Source organism: Carassius carassius, chromosome 36 (genome assembly GCF_963082965.1).
Source record: "Carassius carassius chromosome 36, fCarCar2.1, whole genome shotgun sequence".
Lineage (NCBI taxonomy): Eukaryota > Metazoa > Chordata > Actinopteri > Cypriniformes > Cyprinidae > Carassius > Carassius carassius.
This window is the reverse complement of record NC_081790.1, coordinates 275411-293828: the sequence shown is the minus strand read 5'-3', so window position 1 is coordinate 293828 and position 18418 is coordinate 275411. Positions and strand designations below refer to the sequence as shown.

At 38.3% G+C, this 18418-nt stretch overlaps 1 protein-coding gene across 1 annotated transcript; it reads right to left on the bottom strand.

Moving 5' to 3' along the window:
* Positions 1-8271: 8271 nt before the first annotated feature.
* Positions 8272-10540, bottom strand: LOC132116595 (E3 ubiquitin/ISG15 ligase TRIM25-like). The gene is made up of 4 exons (XM_059525462.1): positions 9863-10540; positions 9525-9620; positions 9212-9445; positions 8272-8584 (listed from the first exon to the last, which is right to left on the bottom strand). The coding sequence occupies exons 1-4, from the start codon at positions 10439-10441 to the stop codon at positions 8339-8341; spliced, it is 1155 nt and encodes a 384-aa protein (XP_059381445.1). The 5' UTR covers positions 10442-10540; the 3' UTR covers positions 8272-8338.
* Positions 10541-18418: the final 7878 nt, after the last annotated feature.

The window sequence follows — 18418 nt, the reverse complement described above, 5'->3', positions numbered from 1 at the left end:
CCACAATTTTTTTCACTTGCAGATCACCAGATCTTAATCCCATCGAGCTGGTGTGGCACGCACTGAAGGAATTTATCAGACTTCAGGTCAAGCCAAGAAATAAAGACGAGCTTCTTGAGGCCATTGTAACTTTTTGGTGCAATTGCTTAACAAAAACTGTCTGCAACAGATACATTGACCACCTTCAGAAGGTTTTGCCAGCTGTAGTGCAGTGCAACGGATGCGCAACTGGAATGAAACTAATTTATTGCAATTTTGTACATTTATTGTAAACTTGCTATTATTTAATAAACTTTAGACTTACAATAATCTGCTGTCTCTTATTTCTAAGCATTTCAAGATATCATGTATATGAGACACCGCAATTTAAAGTAAATTAATTATCAGGAAAAAATTCAAGTGATCAAGAGGGTGCCTCTCTGTCATTAATGTGCATTAATAATTTTCGCACAAACACTTGAGTTTGAATATTCATACACATTTTGCAAATGCTTTACAACGTAAATAATTTTATTGTTTAAGTAGAATGTGTAATTTACATCGGTTTATTTGAAGGAAAATCGGTTTTCTTTTTAACATCCACTGATGCTCCACTCAAGGCTCCCATAGTTCTGAGTGGCTCAACTCTCCCCGCGCGTCTGACAGAGACGTGAAATGAAATTTCAAACATACTGAATTAACTTTATCCGCGTAGAGAAGGTGGAGCGTGTTTCAGTAAGCGCGCAGCGGAGTGAATATGAAATGCTCTGAGCGCAGAGGAGGAGTTGCTGCTTCATTCTGCTCACGGACTCTGCTGCGGAGTGAGAGAGATGATTCACCCGACGAAATAAAGACCATGGCAGCACAAGCACTGCATATACATTTATTCGTTTTTTGTTTTAGTCTAATTAGGCCTAAATAATGGGAACTAAATTATACGTGCTTCACGTTTTACTAAAATAAAGGAAATAATTAATAAAACATGCAAGAATGTCTAAATTAGTGTACATACAAAAAATAAAAATTCCCAAGAAGTTATCTGTCAAAATAAAGGAGAGGTAATGAATAACTCAATGTTCAAATCAATGTTGTTTTATTAAAGGAATTTTAAAATATAATATAAATTATATATATTACAAATAATACTGCACACCTTTCAAATGTGTCAAATCTAAAAATAGGATTTAATACTATGTTGCTTAAAGAAAAAATAAGCACAGGCTCAGGCACATTCTTCATATTTATCCTGCTTGAATTCGTTCTAAGAAATGCACATAACTTAAAAAATACAAAACTTTCGTCTGTGAATATTAAATATTAATAATATTAAATATTTCAACTACAGTGTTTTTCTTTCATTTTCCCTGACTGAAGCCATCAAATCTAACACATCAGTGAGGCAAAACTGACGTCTGTTAGGGAAAATGTAGGTGTGTGAATGTGTGTATCAGTCAAGAAAACAATCGAAAACTCCAGTTTTGTGAGCCTAAAAAAATGTGTGCATATGTTTAGTTTTATTATGTACACTATCTATTAGCCTATAAAACAGAATTTATACTTAGCTGTTGCATTGTGTAGGCTACCCTTTTCACCTTTTTGCAGAATGAAAAAATTAAAAACTCTGAAAACATGCTTGCACGTTTTTATTTTAGTGTAATTTCATAGATTAAAAAAAATGTTTACATGCATCTTAAGGATCCCTAATTGTGAATGTGAGGGGGGCAGCACGATCGTGCTCTGCCTAGAGCGGCATTTGAGCTTGCTCTGGCCCTGGGCTCATGATCACTAAGTTGTATTCGCCTCTATCTGATTCAGTAAAGTCAAACCGCAGACAGTGAAGCCTCGAGACCCGTGCGCTGTGAGGCGGGAACAGAGGATTCCGCTTGGTCTTAAAGCCTCCCGCAAACATCAACGATCATAAATAACAATGATTTTCGTAAAATAATGATTAATTATTAATTGATGATTTTTTTATTATCGTTATGGTCTTGTGAATATAATAATAGGCCTATGGGCTGCGAGAAAATTATGAATACAAAGAGTTCTGCTGAGTGCAGGCATGTTTCAGCCCAGTAACACACCGTTCCTCAGAGCCAAAACACAGACCGAATTCTGTTCAGCTGGAGGGGGTTGGGTTTTGGGTAGTTATTCATGGATGTGGGGGTCGAGATAAAAGTGTGAATTGCTCTTTCATATGGACAGTGTCTTTATGAGGCTTTCACTTGCTGAACCGGTTTATATACGACTGTAGTTTTGATTATATTAACAGTGCTGGCTCTCTCCGACGAGAGAAATGCAACATTCACACATTACACTATTCCTTTTCGTCTAAATTTTAAAATTATACATTCATTATCATGAAAAATTAAAGTGATGAGACGGCGCCTCCCTGTCATTAATGCACATTAATAATTTTTGCACAAAGACTTGAATATGAGCTTCTTATCACGAGTAAAATTCATGCCAACAGCCAACATATTTAGCTTGATCAGAAGGTTGACTGCAAGAGTAGGCTACAGCGGGATGTTAAGAGTTTGTCTGTTTCTTTTACTGATTATTTTCGGGTTACAGCATGATTTAAACAATCGCTTTCGCAATAATGCGTTCAAACAAATGTAATCTTACAGTGCTACATTATCAGCATGCTATCTGATTTTGAAATCTTGAAGTTAATCGATCTGTTTAGATAAAAAAAACTGACAAAAATATACTGTTATTTTCATCACAAACAAAATGTTCACAGCAGAAAGCAGCAATTAAAGATGTAATGCTTACAATGTTATTAGTTTGGCATGTGATAGGCTATAGGGAAACAAGTTTACACAAAATAGCCTAAGCAACTTTGAAACTCTCCTGTTATTTTTATTTTTTATTTTTATTTTATATGCTATGTTATGTTTCTGGTATCAGAGCGCATGGAGGGGAAGTTGTTGCTTCTCACAGACTCTGCTGGAGTGAGAGAGATGTTTCACCCGACGAAATGAAGACGACCGCGGGAACACAAGCACAGCACATCTGCCGAAAACCAACCTGCAGCAATGCTCGTTCATCCACTCGCCAAGCTTTACTTTTGTAGGTCGCATGGCAGTAAATAACTCGATAATATGACCATGCAGTCAATTCAGATATTTAATAAAAACATTAAAACAAGCAGGGCTGTAAAATAAAACAATAAAAAACGCACGCCAGGTCTACACCGGACACGAGTGGAACGATCCAACAAAAGACAACAGAACCCAGTGATGGATGCACTGGACTCGATCCCCATCAGTGAACTGATGCTCATTCTGTTTATGTCAATGTCAATGTCACCTTTATTTATATAGCGCTTTAAACAAAATACATTGCGTCAAAGCAACTGAACAACATTCATTAGGAAAACAGTGTCAATAATGCAAAATGATAGTTAAAGGCAGTTCATCATTGAGTTCAGTGATGTCATCTCTGTTCAGTTAAATAGTGTCTGTGCATTTATTTGCAATCAAGTCAACGATATCGCTGTAGATGAAGTGTCCCCAACTAAGCAAGCCAGAGGCGACAGCGGCAAGGAACCGAAACTCCATCGGTGACAGAATGGAGAAAAAAACCTTGGGAGAAACCAGGCTCAGTTGGGGGGCCAGTTCTCCTCTGACCAGACAAAACCAGTAGTTCAATTCCAGGCTGCAGCAAAGTCAGATTGTGCAGAAGAATCATCTGTTTCCTGTGGTCTTGTCCTGGTGCTCCTCTGAGACAAGGTCTTTAAAGGGGATCTGTATCTGGGGCTCTAGTTGTCCTGGTCTCCGCTGTCTTTCAGGGATGTAGAGGTCCTTTCTAGGTGCTGATCCAGCATCTGGTCTGGATATGTACTGGATCCGGGTGACTGCAGTGACCCTCTGATCTGGACACAGACTGGATCTGGTGGCTACGGTGACCTCGGAACAAGAGAGAAACAGACTAATATTAGCGTAGATGCCATTCTTCTAATGATGTAGCAAGTACATAGGTTGTTATGGGAAGTGTTTCCGGTTCCGGTTTACCTAATTAATGCAGCCTAAAAATCCTTTAACGGATTTGGATAATAAAAGCATATTAGTATGTTATGTGTATGCCAGGTTAAAGAGATGGGTCTTTAATCTAGATTTAATCTGCAAGAGTGTGTCTGCCTCCCGAACAATGTTAGGTAGGTTATTCCAGAGTTTGGGCGCAAAATAGGAAAAGGATCTGCCGCCTGCAGTTGATTTTGATATTCTAGGTATTATCAAATTGCCTGAGTTTTGAGAACGTAGCGGACGTAGAGGATTATAATGTAAAAGGAGCTCATTCAAATACTGAGGTGCTAAACCATTCAAGGCTTTATAAGTAATAAGCAATATTTTAAAATCTATGCGATGCTTGATAGGGAGCCAGTGCAGTGTTGACAGGACCGGGCTAATATGGTCATACTTCCTGGTTCTAGTAAGAACTCTTGCTGCTGCATTTTGGACTAGCTGTAGTTTGTTTACTAAGCGTGCAGAACAACCACCCAATAAAGCATTACAATAATCTAACCTTGAGGTCATAAATGCATGGATTAACATTTCTGCATTTGAGAGCATAGGCCGTAATTTAGATATATTTTTGAGATGGAAAAATGCAGTTTTACAAATGCTAGAAACGTGGCTTTCTAAGGAAAGATTGCGATCAAGTAGCACACCTAGGTTCCTAACTGATGATGAAGAATTGACAGAGCAACCATCAAGTCTTAGACAGTGTTCTAGGTTATTACAAGCAGAGTTTTTAGGTCCTATAATTAACACCTCTGTTTTTTCAGAATTTAGCAGTAAGAAATTACTCGTCATCCAGTTTTTTATATCGACTATGCAATCCATTAGTTTTTCAAATTGGTGTGTTTCACCGGGCTGCGAAGAAATATAGAGCTGAGTATCATCAGCATAACAGTGAAAGCTAACACCATGTTTCCTGATGATATCTCCCAAGGGTAACATATAAAGCGTGAAGAGTAGCGGCCCTAGTACTGAGCCTTGAGGTACTCCATATTGCACTTGTGATCGATAGGATACATCTTCATTTACTGCTACGAACTGATGGCGGTCATATAAGTACGATTTAAACCATGCTAATGCACTTCCACTGATGCCAACAAAGTATTCAAGTCTATGCAAAAGAATGTTGTGGTCAATTGTGTCAAACGCAGCACTAAGATCCAATAAAACTAATAGAGAGATACACCCACGATCAGATGATAAGAGCAGATCATTTGTAACTTTAAGAAGAGCAGTCTCAGTACTATGATACGGTCTAAATCCTGACTGGAAATCCTCACATATACCATTTTTCTCTAAGAAGGAATATAATTGTGTGGATACCACCTTTTCTAGTATCTTGGACAGAAAAGGGAGATTCGAGATTGGTCTATAATTAAATAGTTCTTTGGGGTCAAGTTGTGGTTTTTTGATGAGAGGCTTAATAACAGCCAGTTTGAAGGTTTTGGGGACATGTCCTAGTGACAATGAGGAATTAATAATAGTCAGAAGAGGATCTATGACTTCTGGAAGCACGTCTTTCAGGAGCTTAGATGGTATAGGGTCTAACATACATGTTGTTGGTTTAGATGATTTAACAAGTTTATACAATTCTTCCTCTCCTATAGTAGAGAATGAGTGGAACTGTTCCTCAGGGGGTCTATAGTGCACTGTCTGATGTGATACTGTAGCTGACGGCTGAATGGTTGCAATTTTATCTCTAATAGTATCGATTTTAGAAGTAAAGTAGTTCATAAAGTCATTACTGCTGTGGTGTTGGGAAATGTCAACACTTGTTGAGGCTTTATTTTTCGTTAATTTAGCCACTGTATTGAATAAATACCTGGGGTTATGTTTGTTTTCTTCTAAAAGAGAAGAAAAGTAATCGGATCTAGCAGTTTTTAATGCTTTTCTGTAGGATATGTTACTTTCCCGCCAAGCAATACGAAATACCTCTAGTTTTGTTTTCCTCCAGCTGCGCTCCATTTTTTGGGCTGCTCTCTTTGGGGTGCGAGTATGCTCATTATACCATGGTGTCAAACTGTTTTCCTTAACCTTCCTTAAGCGTAAAGGAGCAACTTTATTTAAAGTGCTAGAAAAGAGAGAGTCCATAGTTTCTGTTACATCATCAAGTTGTTCTGAGGTTTTGGATATGCTAAGGAATTTGGATACATCAGGAAGATAACTTAAAAAGCAGTCTTTTGTGTTAGAAGTGATGGTTATATATATCAAGTATATAAAGTCTCTCAGGTAGATGTGCACTGCTTAGGGTAGTTCAAATTATAGTTCCCCCTAAAATGAAACTTCTGTCATTACTTACTCACCCTCATGACGTTACAAACCCGTAACTTCGTTCATCTTCAGAACACAAGATATTTTAGATGAAATCCGAGAGCTTTCAGAACAGGGTGAATAATTAATGAACTATCATCAAACACTGAGAAAGCTTTGAAGCAAAGATCTACAGCTGAGAGCAGTGTGCTCTGCTATAGAGTCTGTCTATGGAAGGATATTCCAGACCATTTACAAAAGGAATTGTTAATTAAATTTTCAATTGTGTTTTCCACATGTGACAAATTGTGACATAATCTAAACACACGTGCAAATCTTTCATTATTGGTTGCGTTTTCACAAATGCACAGTGACTGCCAAATTTCAAATGGAAAAGCAAAGATAATTTGCAACTGTATTGTCACGCACAAACAGAAACAAAATGCAAAATAAAATCCAGGCCTGGTCCTGTCTCGTCTTGCACTGTTGTCACTCCTCCTTTTATCCTCCTGGAGCTGGTGATTAACATTTCCTCCACCGGCCTCACTCCGTTCCCACGGCTCTCGGTCCTGCCCCACTCATCACAATCATTAATCAATATCACACAGAGAGTGCCTTTTTTTTTTTTTTTTACAAAAATCACAAATGTGATTTGGTAGTGTGAATGAACCAAAATCAAAGTAAAGTCAGGATAAGTTGAGTTTTTCAAGGTGGACACTTGCTTCCAGTAAACGGAAATGGCTTCAGCATATCAAGACATTTTGGACAATGCTGTGCTTCCAGCTTTGTGGGATCAGTTTGAAAAAGACCCTGGTTTATTCCAGCATGACTGTGTCCCAGTCGTTATGAAACCAGTTTGAGTCATAATTGTTGGTTATTCATTTTTTCCTTCGTTTGTTTTGCAGGATTGAGATGGAGTGAGTGATGTCATGACGGCTGAGGACTTACACAGCTGAATTACAACAGATCTGCTATCACTTTGATAACAGTTTCTCATCTTTTATTCTTTCATGACATTATTATGGTATTTTGGTGCAAATTCATCAGTGACACTAAGTAGCAAGTAACATGGATAGATTGTGTGACATGCCCTCATTTCTGAAACACTTGTCACTTTTTAGTGTTTGACTTTATTAACATTTTTGTTCACTTTTGTATTATACTGGAATTAGATAAACAGCTGACTCTTATACTGATTCTTATTTTTGTCAAACAATAGTCTGATTTTATTTTTGATTTTTATTTTCTGATTTTACACAGGACAACATAGGATTCCTTTTATGATTCATCTGATTTTTATGTCAGCTGATTTTAGGGTGAGAGAAGAAACTATAATGAGGTGCTTGATGTGTCTTCTGGAGATCTGCACAGAGGAGGAATAAAACCAGCACTTTTGTACATCAAGCTTTATTTATATCAGCCAGAGAACAGAAATAACATATTCAGAAAATATGATTAAAATATTTAAAAAATAAAAATATTAATTATTCATTATGATTATTAATAATAATATTAATAATTAATATATTATTAACTAAATGAGTGATTTCCATCAACACAAACAGAGCTTGAGAAAAGCACAGAAACACACACACGCACACACACACACACACACACACACACACACTCTCTCTACACAACACCTGCTGATACACATCAAATCTGTCTGGATGATCAGGATATGACTGATCTGTGTCAGTGTAAGTAATCACTCGGTTGTTCTCAGACAGACGGAGGTATTTATTCACTGTGTTCAGATCCAGAGTGAGCTGATGGGAATCTGATGGAGATAAAACACATCAGAATCAGGAATTATGAATCTGTTTGATATTTTCATGTATCTGAACTCTTCATGTTCAGTGTATCATCAGTGTCTCAGTACAGATGACCAGATATCAGTGCACATCATCATTTACATCATCAGTTATTAAACTCTTCTACAGGAGAAACATGAACACACTCAGTGAGTTTTTCTGCTGGTTTTCTTACTGACTTACATTGTAGGAAGTCGTTTCTGATCCTGATGAATGCAGCTGTGGAAATCAACAGACATGAACAGTGTGATTCTCATGATCCTGTATCTATTCCTAACACATTTCTAATATGATGTTCTCCATGATATGAGATGATGATGGACTGGTTTCTGAGAGCAGATGAATCTCCAGGACTTTACCTCTGTCTGAGATCTTCTTGAGCTCCTCTTTGCAGAAATCCTCCAGTTTGTCTCTCAGCTGATGGACAGATTCTCTCAGAGCATCAGAAGAGACGAGAGAACTGAAGAGATCATAATTTACGTCTGTAGATTCAGGAGGTGCTGAGAGAGATTGGAAACTCTACAGAAAACAGAAATCAAACTCATCAGCTCCACACTTCACTCAATAACCTTCAGGAACATCAGATTTGATCTTTATTAATGTTCTTCAGTCCAGCACTTTCACAGCATCAGCTTCATTCTCTTCATATTCATTAAATCTCATTAGAGCTACAGATTCTAGTATTCACCACATACACTGTTTGTGAACTTTCTAGGAAATAGTTTGGATGATAAAACATCTGCTAAGAACATAAATGTCCATCTTACAGTTCAAGCACATCAATGGAGTCTCATTGTAGAGTTGAGTAGATTTGTTCAGGAAAAACAGCTCAAAGATATGACCATATATATCACCATTATTAGAACAATTGTTTGGACAGTTACACAGTGAATGTAATGTCAGAGAAGCACCGGGACGTCACTTCTACAAGTGATTTAAAGAGAAAGAAATGTTCTGACATGAGACCCATTAGAGCAAGATTTCCAGAGCTGAAATCCATTCATCTCTTTCAGAAGAAGATGATCAGATGAGAGTCTGACTGATGATTATATAATAAGACACTCATGAACTGTTTCTCTGTGAGTCTCTGTCACAGCAGGATCTGCTCAAGTCCACTATGATCCTGTTCTTCTAGATCTGTGTTACCTGCAGGAACTGGATGTGATCCTGTGTGTGTGAAAGCTGCTCCAGCTCAGCGTCTCTCCTCCTCAGATCATTGATCTCCTGCTCCAGTCGCTCCAGTCGTCCTTCAGCTCGACTCACTGCAGTCTTTTCCTGATCTCTGATCAGTCGTATCAGCTCAGAGCGGCTTCTCTCAATGGAGCGGATGAGCTCAGTAAAGATCCTCTCACTGTCCTCCACTGCTGTCTGTGCAGAGCGCTGTTAGGACACACAGTGATTCAGCTTCAGTGAGTCTGAACTGAGACGGAGACAAACTTCTCTTCTTCTCCAGACTCACCTTATGAGACTCCACAGTCTCTCTCAGCTGCTGGAGATCTTTCTCTCTCTGCTGGATTCTCTGCTGGAGCGTCTTCTGTGTCTCCTTCAGCTGCTTCTGCAGGACAAACAGATGATAGTCAATCTCACAGAAAACTACTGCCTCTAAATCATCATGAGAACAGATGAATCCAGTAAAAGAGGAGCTGATAACTAATGACTGTAGGTTCAAACTCCAGAAGTGATGACTGATCATTTACCAGCATCAGACAGGAATTAAGACCTGTTTCAAACTACAAGTGTAAGTATAAAAATGAAATAAATGTCAGCAATATTTCATCAGTGTGTAGTGTTAAATACCTGTTTCTCTGTCCTCTGATCTGCAGCTGATACAATGTCATGGTTTTTATGTTCAATAACCGTACACAGCACACATATACATTTCTGATCAGTGCGACAGAAAACCTCGAGGATCTTCTCATGTTTCTGGCAGATCATCTCCTGCAGTCGTCCAGTGGCTTCAGTCAGATTGTGTCTCTTTCCTCTAAATAAGCTCTCATGTTGTTCGAGGTGACTCTGACAGTAAGAGTTCACACACACCAGACAGGACTTGACGGCTCTGTATTTTCTTCCAGTACAGACGTCACACTGCACATCTCCAGCTCCAGCGTAACAGTCATCAGAGAGTCTGGTCTTCTTCAGTTTCTCCACCACTTCAGCCAGCATGGTGTTTCTAGATAAAGCAGGTCTTGGACTGAAGGTCTGTCTGCACTGAGGACAGCTGTAGACTCTCTTCTGATCCTCCTGATCCCAGTGATCTGAAATACAGATCTTACAGTAACTGTGTCCACAGGGAATAGCCACTGGATCCTTCAGGAGATCCAGACACACTGCACACATGAACTCCTTCTGATCCACTGAAATTCTGGCTTCTGCCATTTTACGGCTTAAATACAGAGACACAAACACACAACAGCTTGACTACACTTCAGTTTCTCTTTCTCTGAACTCATGTGATTCTGTTTCCTGCTTCTGTGTCTGAGTGACGTGTGTAAAACAGATGTGTCTGTGAGTCTGTAAAACAGCTTCTTCATTTCTGCTCCTGCTGAGTTTAGTTTAGACACATCTTGCTGTTATTAAAGTAAACACAAAGACCTTGACTAGTTGAATCAGGTGCTTTTAATTAGAGATCAAACTAAACTCTGTAGGAAAATGGCTCTCCTGGACGAGGAATGGGGAACCCTGATGATGAAATGTCTACTAGATGTTAGTCTCAGACAAACACTCAAGAGGATTCAAGAGAAGCAGGACAACAGCTTTAACCTCTTTGGCAGTGAAAGACTCATCCCTGGAGTCTGCCTCCTTTTTTGTAGCTGGACAAGTGTGATATTAATATTGATTTTATACAACAGTTCAGTTAACAAGAAGGTCATATTAAGAGACTTATGTTTTAGACACCATATTACCTATTTTTTTGTCTATTTTGCCAACAACACTGGTTCCAAACAAAGCCACAGCACTGTTTTGCATCTCTCTGAGCAACATGACAGTGTTTTGTTCCTGAAAGAATGAACTGTTTAATGGTTCAGTTGGTCAGCCGAACATTACAACATTATAATAATACTAAAAACATAATAAGAGTCCAACGCTTCCATCGGTTCACTTTTTGTTATTTTTCCTTTTTTATTTTTGAGTTTATTCTGGGTGGAGACATGTTCTCTGTCGGGGGTAAGCATTTCAGAACTGTGACCACAGTTACTGAGTTTCTGCTTTTAAAGTCTCCTCGTGCCCGGTACACCTCAGAAGATAGATAGGATTTAGTAGTGTTAGGCATGAATCCGGGTGTATCTCATGTGTTTTTATGTTTGGGCTCAGCAACCATGCTCACTTTGTTTTAATAGGAATAAAAGAGGGATGCGTAAGTTAGGTGAGTTAAGCATTTTAAGGCACTTTTGTGTTTATTTGGTCCATGATCCTAACTTTTAGAGTGTTAGCAGTGTTTTGTGAGAAGTTTCTTTGTGGACTTTAGTGTAGACTACTGCCCAGTATCGCCTTTAGATATTTGTGATTGCTTGGGTTAAGTAATCTTCTGTGTTTGGGTTGGTTCTACTGTTGTTGAAAGCTTTAAAAGCTTTGTTTGAGAGTATTTTTGCTGCTATTTGTTACTTTTGTAGCTGTGTGCTATTGGACCTGTTGTGTTGGTTGAACTTCTGTGTAGGAAGTAGTTACTACTTAAGGTTAAATAGTGTTGAGTTAGTAATGGCTTCTTTAGAAAACTTCCTAAAGGAACCTTCAGAAGAGTTACTTGAGGTTTTTACAAAGGATCAACTTTTGCAGTTGTCTTCTCATTATGATATTCCCATCACGAGTAGTGAGAAGCGACTGAAGGATAGTGTGAAGAAAGTCATTAGAAGTGTTTTGATTGACAATGGGGTCTTAAAAGTTAAGCAGGTTTCCCCACAATCCATGACTGCTCCTTTGTCTGAAGCTGCAATTGAGCTTAAGTTCAGAGAGCTAGCTTTCCAGGAGAAACAGCTAGAGGGTAATATAAAAATAAGAGAGAAAGAGATGCTACTTGCACATGAACTGTCTCTTAAAGAGTTGAAATTAAAAGCTGCTGCTTTAACTCCAAGAAGTGATACCGCTCCATTTGATGTTGGTAGACACATTAAGTTAGTACCTCCTTTTTCTGAGAAAGATGTTGAGAGATATTTTTCTCATTTTGAATGGGTGGCAACCACGTCAAAGTGGCCTAGAACTATGTGGACTTTGCTTTTACAAAGTATTTTGGTGGGTAGAGCTCAGGAAGCTTATTCCGCTCTAAGCTTTGAGAAGAGTGCTAATTATGATGAGGTTAAAACGGCTATTTTGAAGGCATATGAGCTGGTACCTGAAGCTTACCACCAGTGTTTTCGAAGTTGTACAAAGTTTGCTCATGACACTTATGTTGAGTTTGCAAAACAGAAAGAGCATCTGTTTGATCGTTGGTGTACATCTCAGAAGGTGGAAACTAAGGAACATATTTGACAACTCATTTTGCTTGAAGAATTTAAAAACTGTCTGCCTGAGGTTGTTTCTCTTTATTTGAATGAGCTGAAGGCAGTGATTTTAAAACAAGCTGCAATCTTAGCAGATGAGTTTGTCTTGACCCATAAGGCAAAGTTTGTTGACAAACACTCTGAGGTTCAGGACTAGTGTGAGTATAACAGGTCTTGGTTTGTAAAGTCTGTGCCCTCTGGCTCATCACCTACCAATAAAATGACTAAGGATGGTTTGATTTCAGAAAGGGCTTGTTTTTATTGTAAGAGACCAGGTCATCTTATCACAGATTGTCCTGTTCTAAGTAAGAAACATAAATCCGCAAGGACTGTAGCATTTGTAAGCCCTGTGCAAAGTCTTCCTCTGGTATCTTCAGTTGCTAATGTTGCATGTAAGAATCGTGAGTTAGCTGCATCATCATCATTTTTGATGGACGGTTTTGTGTGTTTGTCTTCTGACCCTGAAAACAGGCAAGCTATCAAGATCTGGAGAGATACAGGAGCCTTTCAATCTGTGATTCTATATGATGTCCTGTCCTTCAATGAAAAGTCAGCTCAAGGGTTCAGAGTTATTGTTAAAGGTTTTGGTGGAGGATTTTTCTCTATGCCTTTACATAGCATTAATCTCCAATCAGATTTAGTCTCTGGGGATGTTGTTGTTGCACTTTGTTCCCAGATTCTCATAGATAGTGTGTTCTTTATTCTAGGGAATGATTTAGCTAGTGGGAAAGCTGTCTAGCTGTCCCTGAAGTAACCTCTACTGTCCTAAAATCAGACGGTCCAGATGAACTTGAATTGGCATTTCCAGAAACTTTTCCTGTTTGTGCATCTACTCATGCAATGTCAGCTAAGTGGCATGTTGAAGACAAATCTTCTAACAGTGAATCTGTGATACCGCTTTATGATACTTTCATGGTCCTAGGTGACATGAACTTGTCAGCGAGTGGAAAGATGTTTCCATCTCGTGAACAGTTAATACTTGAGCAAAAACAAGACTCCACTTTGTGAAAATATCTCGTGAGGATGACTGGAGTTGTGTGTTTCAAGAGGTGGTTCCAGAATTTTATCGATCTGACATATTGTATCTTGCCCATGATCATTGCCTGTCTGGCCACTTTGGGGTCAGGAAAACCTTGGATCATGTGTTAAGGCATTTTTTCTGGCCTGGGGTGAGGTCCGATGTGACTCAGTATTGCAGATCCTGTCATGTTTGTCAGGTTGTAGGCAAACCTAACCAGTCTATTCCTGCAGCTCCACTACATCCTATTCCTACCATCAGAGAGCCATTCGAACATGTTTTGATTGATTGTGTTGGGCCTCTTCCTCGTATTAAGTCAAGTAATCAATATCTTCTCACAATTATGTGTGCCACCACAAGGTTTCCTGAAGCTATTCCTTTGCGCAAGATTACTGCCCCTGCCATTTCCAAAGCCCTTATTAAGTTTTTCACAGTGTTTGGACTACCAAGAGTTGTTCAGTCTGATCAAGGGTCTAATTTTATGTCTCGCCTTTTCTCTCAGCTTTTAAAGCAGTTTTCTATTCAGCATAATGTCTCATCCGCGTATCATCCAGAGTCTTAAGGTGCAAATGAGAGATTCCATCAAACTCTTAAGACTATGTTGAAGACCTACTGCAAAGAGTTTGAGAGAGACTGGGATGATGGCGTTCCATTACTTTTAACTTCCATAACTCTTTGCCGTTAGAGAGGTGGTTCAGGAGTCCCTTGGTTTCAGTCCGGCTGAACTTGTGTTTTGCCACACTGTGAGGGGGCCCTTGAAATTGGTAAAGGAGAAGTGGTTAGATGTTGAGCATTCTACTCCTACTAACCTCTTGGACTATGTAGAGCCAGTGAATTGGCCAAAGAAAATTTGAAAGATGAAGGAGAAGATGAAGACTTGGTATGATCGAAAGGTTAAACATCGTGTGTTTTGTTCAGGAGACCAAGTATTGGTGCTCTTACCAATACTTGGTTCTGCGTTGCAGGCTCAATATAGTGGTCTGTATACTATTGATCGGAAAGTTGGGGGGTGTAACTTCTTGGTTAAAACACCAAATCGTAAAAAGGAAAACCAGAATGTGCCATGTGACTTTTACTCAAGCCTTACTTTGACTGTAACCAAACTGCGTCTACCGAGGTCAATACCTTGGCTGCATTGAATGCTCCAACTACTGAGACCGTAGAAGGGGTTGCTGTCTCTGAGATTGCTCTGAGAAGAATTCCAAATTCTGAGGTTCTGGCTGATTTAGACTTTCATTTGTTGTATTTAAATCCTTCTGAGCGCTCTGATGTAATTAAGTTAATTTATCAATATTCTGCCTTGTTTTCTGATGTTCCCTCTTGTACCAGTGTTCTAGAGCATGACATTGACGTAGGTCAAGTTAACCCTATTAAGCAACATCCATATAGGGTAAATCCTGTTAAACGCCCAAAGAGGTAGAGTATATGTTAGAACATAACATAGCTGAACTGACTTGTAGTGCTTGGAGTTCACCATGTTTATTAGTTGAGAAGCATGATGGATTGTTTCGGTTTTGTACCAATTTTCGTAAGGTAAATGCCATCACAAAACCCGACTCCTATCCTCTTCCACAGTTAGATGATTGCATTGACCAAGTTGTTTCTGCAGGCTAATAAGGTAGTTAGAAGGAGTTGTAGGATGTGGGGCTTACCTTGATGATTTGGTCATTTATAGTTCTACCTGGTCTCAACACTTGGCCCAGCTTGGAGATGTGTTCAAGAGGTTAAAGGCTGAAAACTTGACCCTGAACCTCTCCAAGTGTGAGTTTGGGCAGGCCACAGTCACCTATTTGGGTAAAGTTTTTGGCCATGGACATGTGTCTCCAGTAGGAGCAAAAGTGGAGGCCATTGTGAATTTTCCTGTACCATCATCTCGGCAGGAACTGAAACGTTTCTTGGGTATGGCAGGATACTATAGGAGTTTTTGCAGAAATTTTTCCACTGTTGCTACACCTTTGACTAACCTGCTTAGCCCTAAGGTTCCTTTTGTTTGGACCGAGTTATGTCAGGTTGCTTTTGACAATCTGAAGGCATTGTTGAGCAGTTCCCCTGTTCTTGCTGCCCCGATTTTAACAGACCTTTCAAGTTAGCTGTGGACGCTAGTGATTTTGGGGTGATTTTCAAAAACAGACTCCATTGTATTAAGTGCTGGTTAGAATTTCTCATGCTGTGCAGGAACACTAGGGGATTATGATCAGTGTACACAACAAGTGAAACGCTGGATGAAACATACACATCGAAATGATTCAGAGCAAGAATAAGGGCCAAAGGTTCCTTTTCAATTGTAGAATAATGCTTCTGATCGATATAAAATTTCTTTGAAAAATAGCACACAGGATGCTCAACTCCCACTGAATCATCTTGGAAGAGAATAGCACCCACCCCATTATTTCTACTACATTTTCTCTATCTCTTCATTAAACAGCCAGGGCAGATTTTCCCAAAAGCTTCATAAGCCTAAGAAGTTTGTAAAAACGATCGTACGACTGATCTTAATATTACGGTCTGTTTCCCAAAAGCATCGTAACTTAAGTAGCACTTGAAAATCATTGTAGATCTATGAGTAATCGTAAAGCCCTAAGTGCATCTTAAGAAGACAGATTTATGCAGTCACCTGCAGGACAATCAGCAGATTTCACCTTTAACTTGATTCAAGTGCAATGTGATTATAATATAAGGATTTGATTGTGCTTTATTGTACACTTTATAACTCATTGGCTTTGTTTTTTTTTCTAAATTTATAAATTACTTAATTAAAAAAGGCAGGAAAATTTGAAATACAAAAGAATAAAATAAGTAATGTAGGAAATGCTTCAAAGACTGGGGTGGGGGGATATGTCAATGACTTGCTGAAGTGCACGAAAACCAGCTATGTATTGGATCAGCAAATAACGTTTCACTCTCTCTCTCTCTCTCTCTCTCTCCCTCTCTCTCTTTCTCTATACTGTATATAAATAAATAAATGTAAATAAATGTATGCCTTTAGCAGACACTTTTATGCTAAGCGATTTACAGTGCATTCAGGCTAACATTTTTTACTTAACATAATATATAAGTATACAAAGTATATTATATATTATTATGTAAAGTATAATATTGTAAACTATAATATAATATAATATAATATTGTATTTTAGTTAATATATCCAAGATGTCTGTCTGGAACGCAGGATTAGGTTAACATTAATAAACGATTGTGTACTACAATTAAGAGCCATTCTAAGGTGACATTTCAGCACTTGACAAAAGGATAGCTACTCCTAAGTAGCACTTGAAGCACAGCTACATGCGATTGCATGCAATGTTGGGAAACGCACGTGAAACAATAACGAACGATCGTAAAATTACTCGTAGAAAATGCTCTTAAGGTCTAAGATCAATTGTTATTGAGAAACGCAGCCCAGATTAACGAATGGCTTGACAGAAACCGTACCGAGGCAGAGACTAAAGAGCTTTCTTTTGTGTAGGCATACATTTTGCAACCTACCAGTGAAACATTTAGTTTATCTCGTAAATATTAATTTACTTCGCACCTGCACTCACAACTTCCTACTAACCAGCCTAGGCTGGGTTTCTTGATAACGATTGATCTCAGCGCTTAAGAACGTTTTTTTTTACGAGTAATTTTACGATAGTTCGTTATTGTTTCAAGTGCTACTTGGGAGTCGCTATCCGTTTGTGCTGAAATCTAACCTATGGAAGTATTTTCCGGACTATTTTCAAATGGAATTGCAAATTGTATTTTCATTTGCATTTTCAAAATGTGGACGCATCATTTGTGACATAATCTAAATGCAATTGCAAATCTTGCATTAGCCTACCGTTTGCATTTTTGCTTTTCCGAAGGCACAGTGAGTGCAAAATTTCAAATGAAAAGGCAAAGTTCATTTGCAAATGCATTTCTCATGTCTTACGAGCTATGAGCCTGTCATATTTAAAAAGCAATATTAATTACCACATTTGCTTTTTTCACTCTCTCTGCACAGCGCATGTAAACTGCCAAAACTCAAATGGAATCACAATTCCTTTTGCATTTGAATTTCCGACGTCTACACTGAAACCTGTCAATCAAGTGACGGGGTGGGGCCATTTTATTGGGCGTGTTTGCATTGGGATGTGACGTCACTCACAATCGACGGTATTGAACAATTATTAATAGTTGAATGTTTTGAAAATTGGTTTTGGACAGGTTAAATGAGTTTGTGGCCTTGACGAACAGAATTAATATTGCTTTTTAAATATGACATGAGACATATGCTTTTTTAAATAAGACATGAGAAATGCATTTGCAAAGGGACTTTGCTTTTTAATTTGAAATTTGGCACTCACTGTGCCTTCGCAAAAGCGAAAATGCAAACGGTAATGCAAGATTTGCAATTGTATTTGGATTATGTCCCAATTTATGCGTCCACATTTTGAAAACGCAAATGAAAATACAATTTGCAATTCCATTTGAAGATTGTCCAGAAAATACTTCCATACTAACCTTATAGAATGGCTCTTAATTGTAGTACACGAAACAATTCACTGACCAATTATTATAGACAGCCACAAGATTTCATTCCTGAATTAATTAATGAAGCATGTTGAACGAAAATATTGAATAAAAGGCTCCTTTATTAACACAATGACATACCGTCACCTAGTGATGATATTTCATAATTCAAGTTTCATTTTCATTTCATTTCAAATAATTTCATTTTGTTTATATTTCTATATTAAAAATGTTGCATAAAACATTAATCTTATGTCATTATACATTTGTAATTGCTATGTAAATGCATGTACAGCCGTCTGATCAGCATTAAACTGTAAAAACATATATAAAAGCATCTTCAGACACAGGTTCTATATTTATGA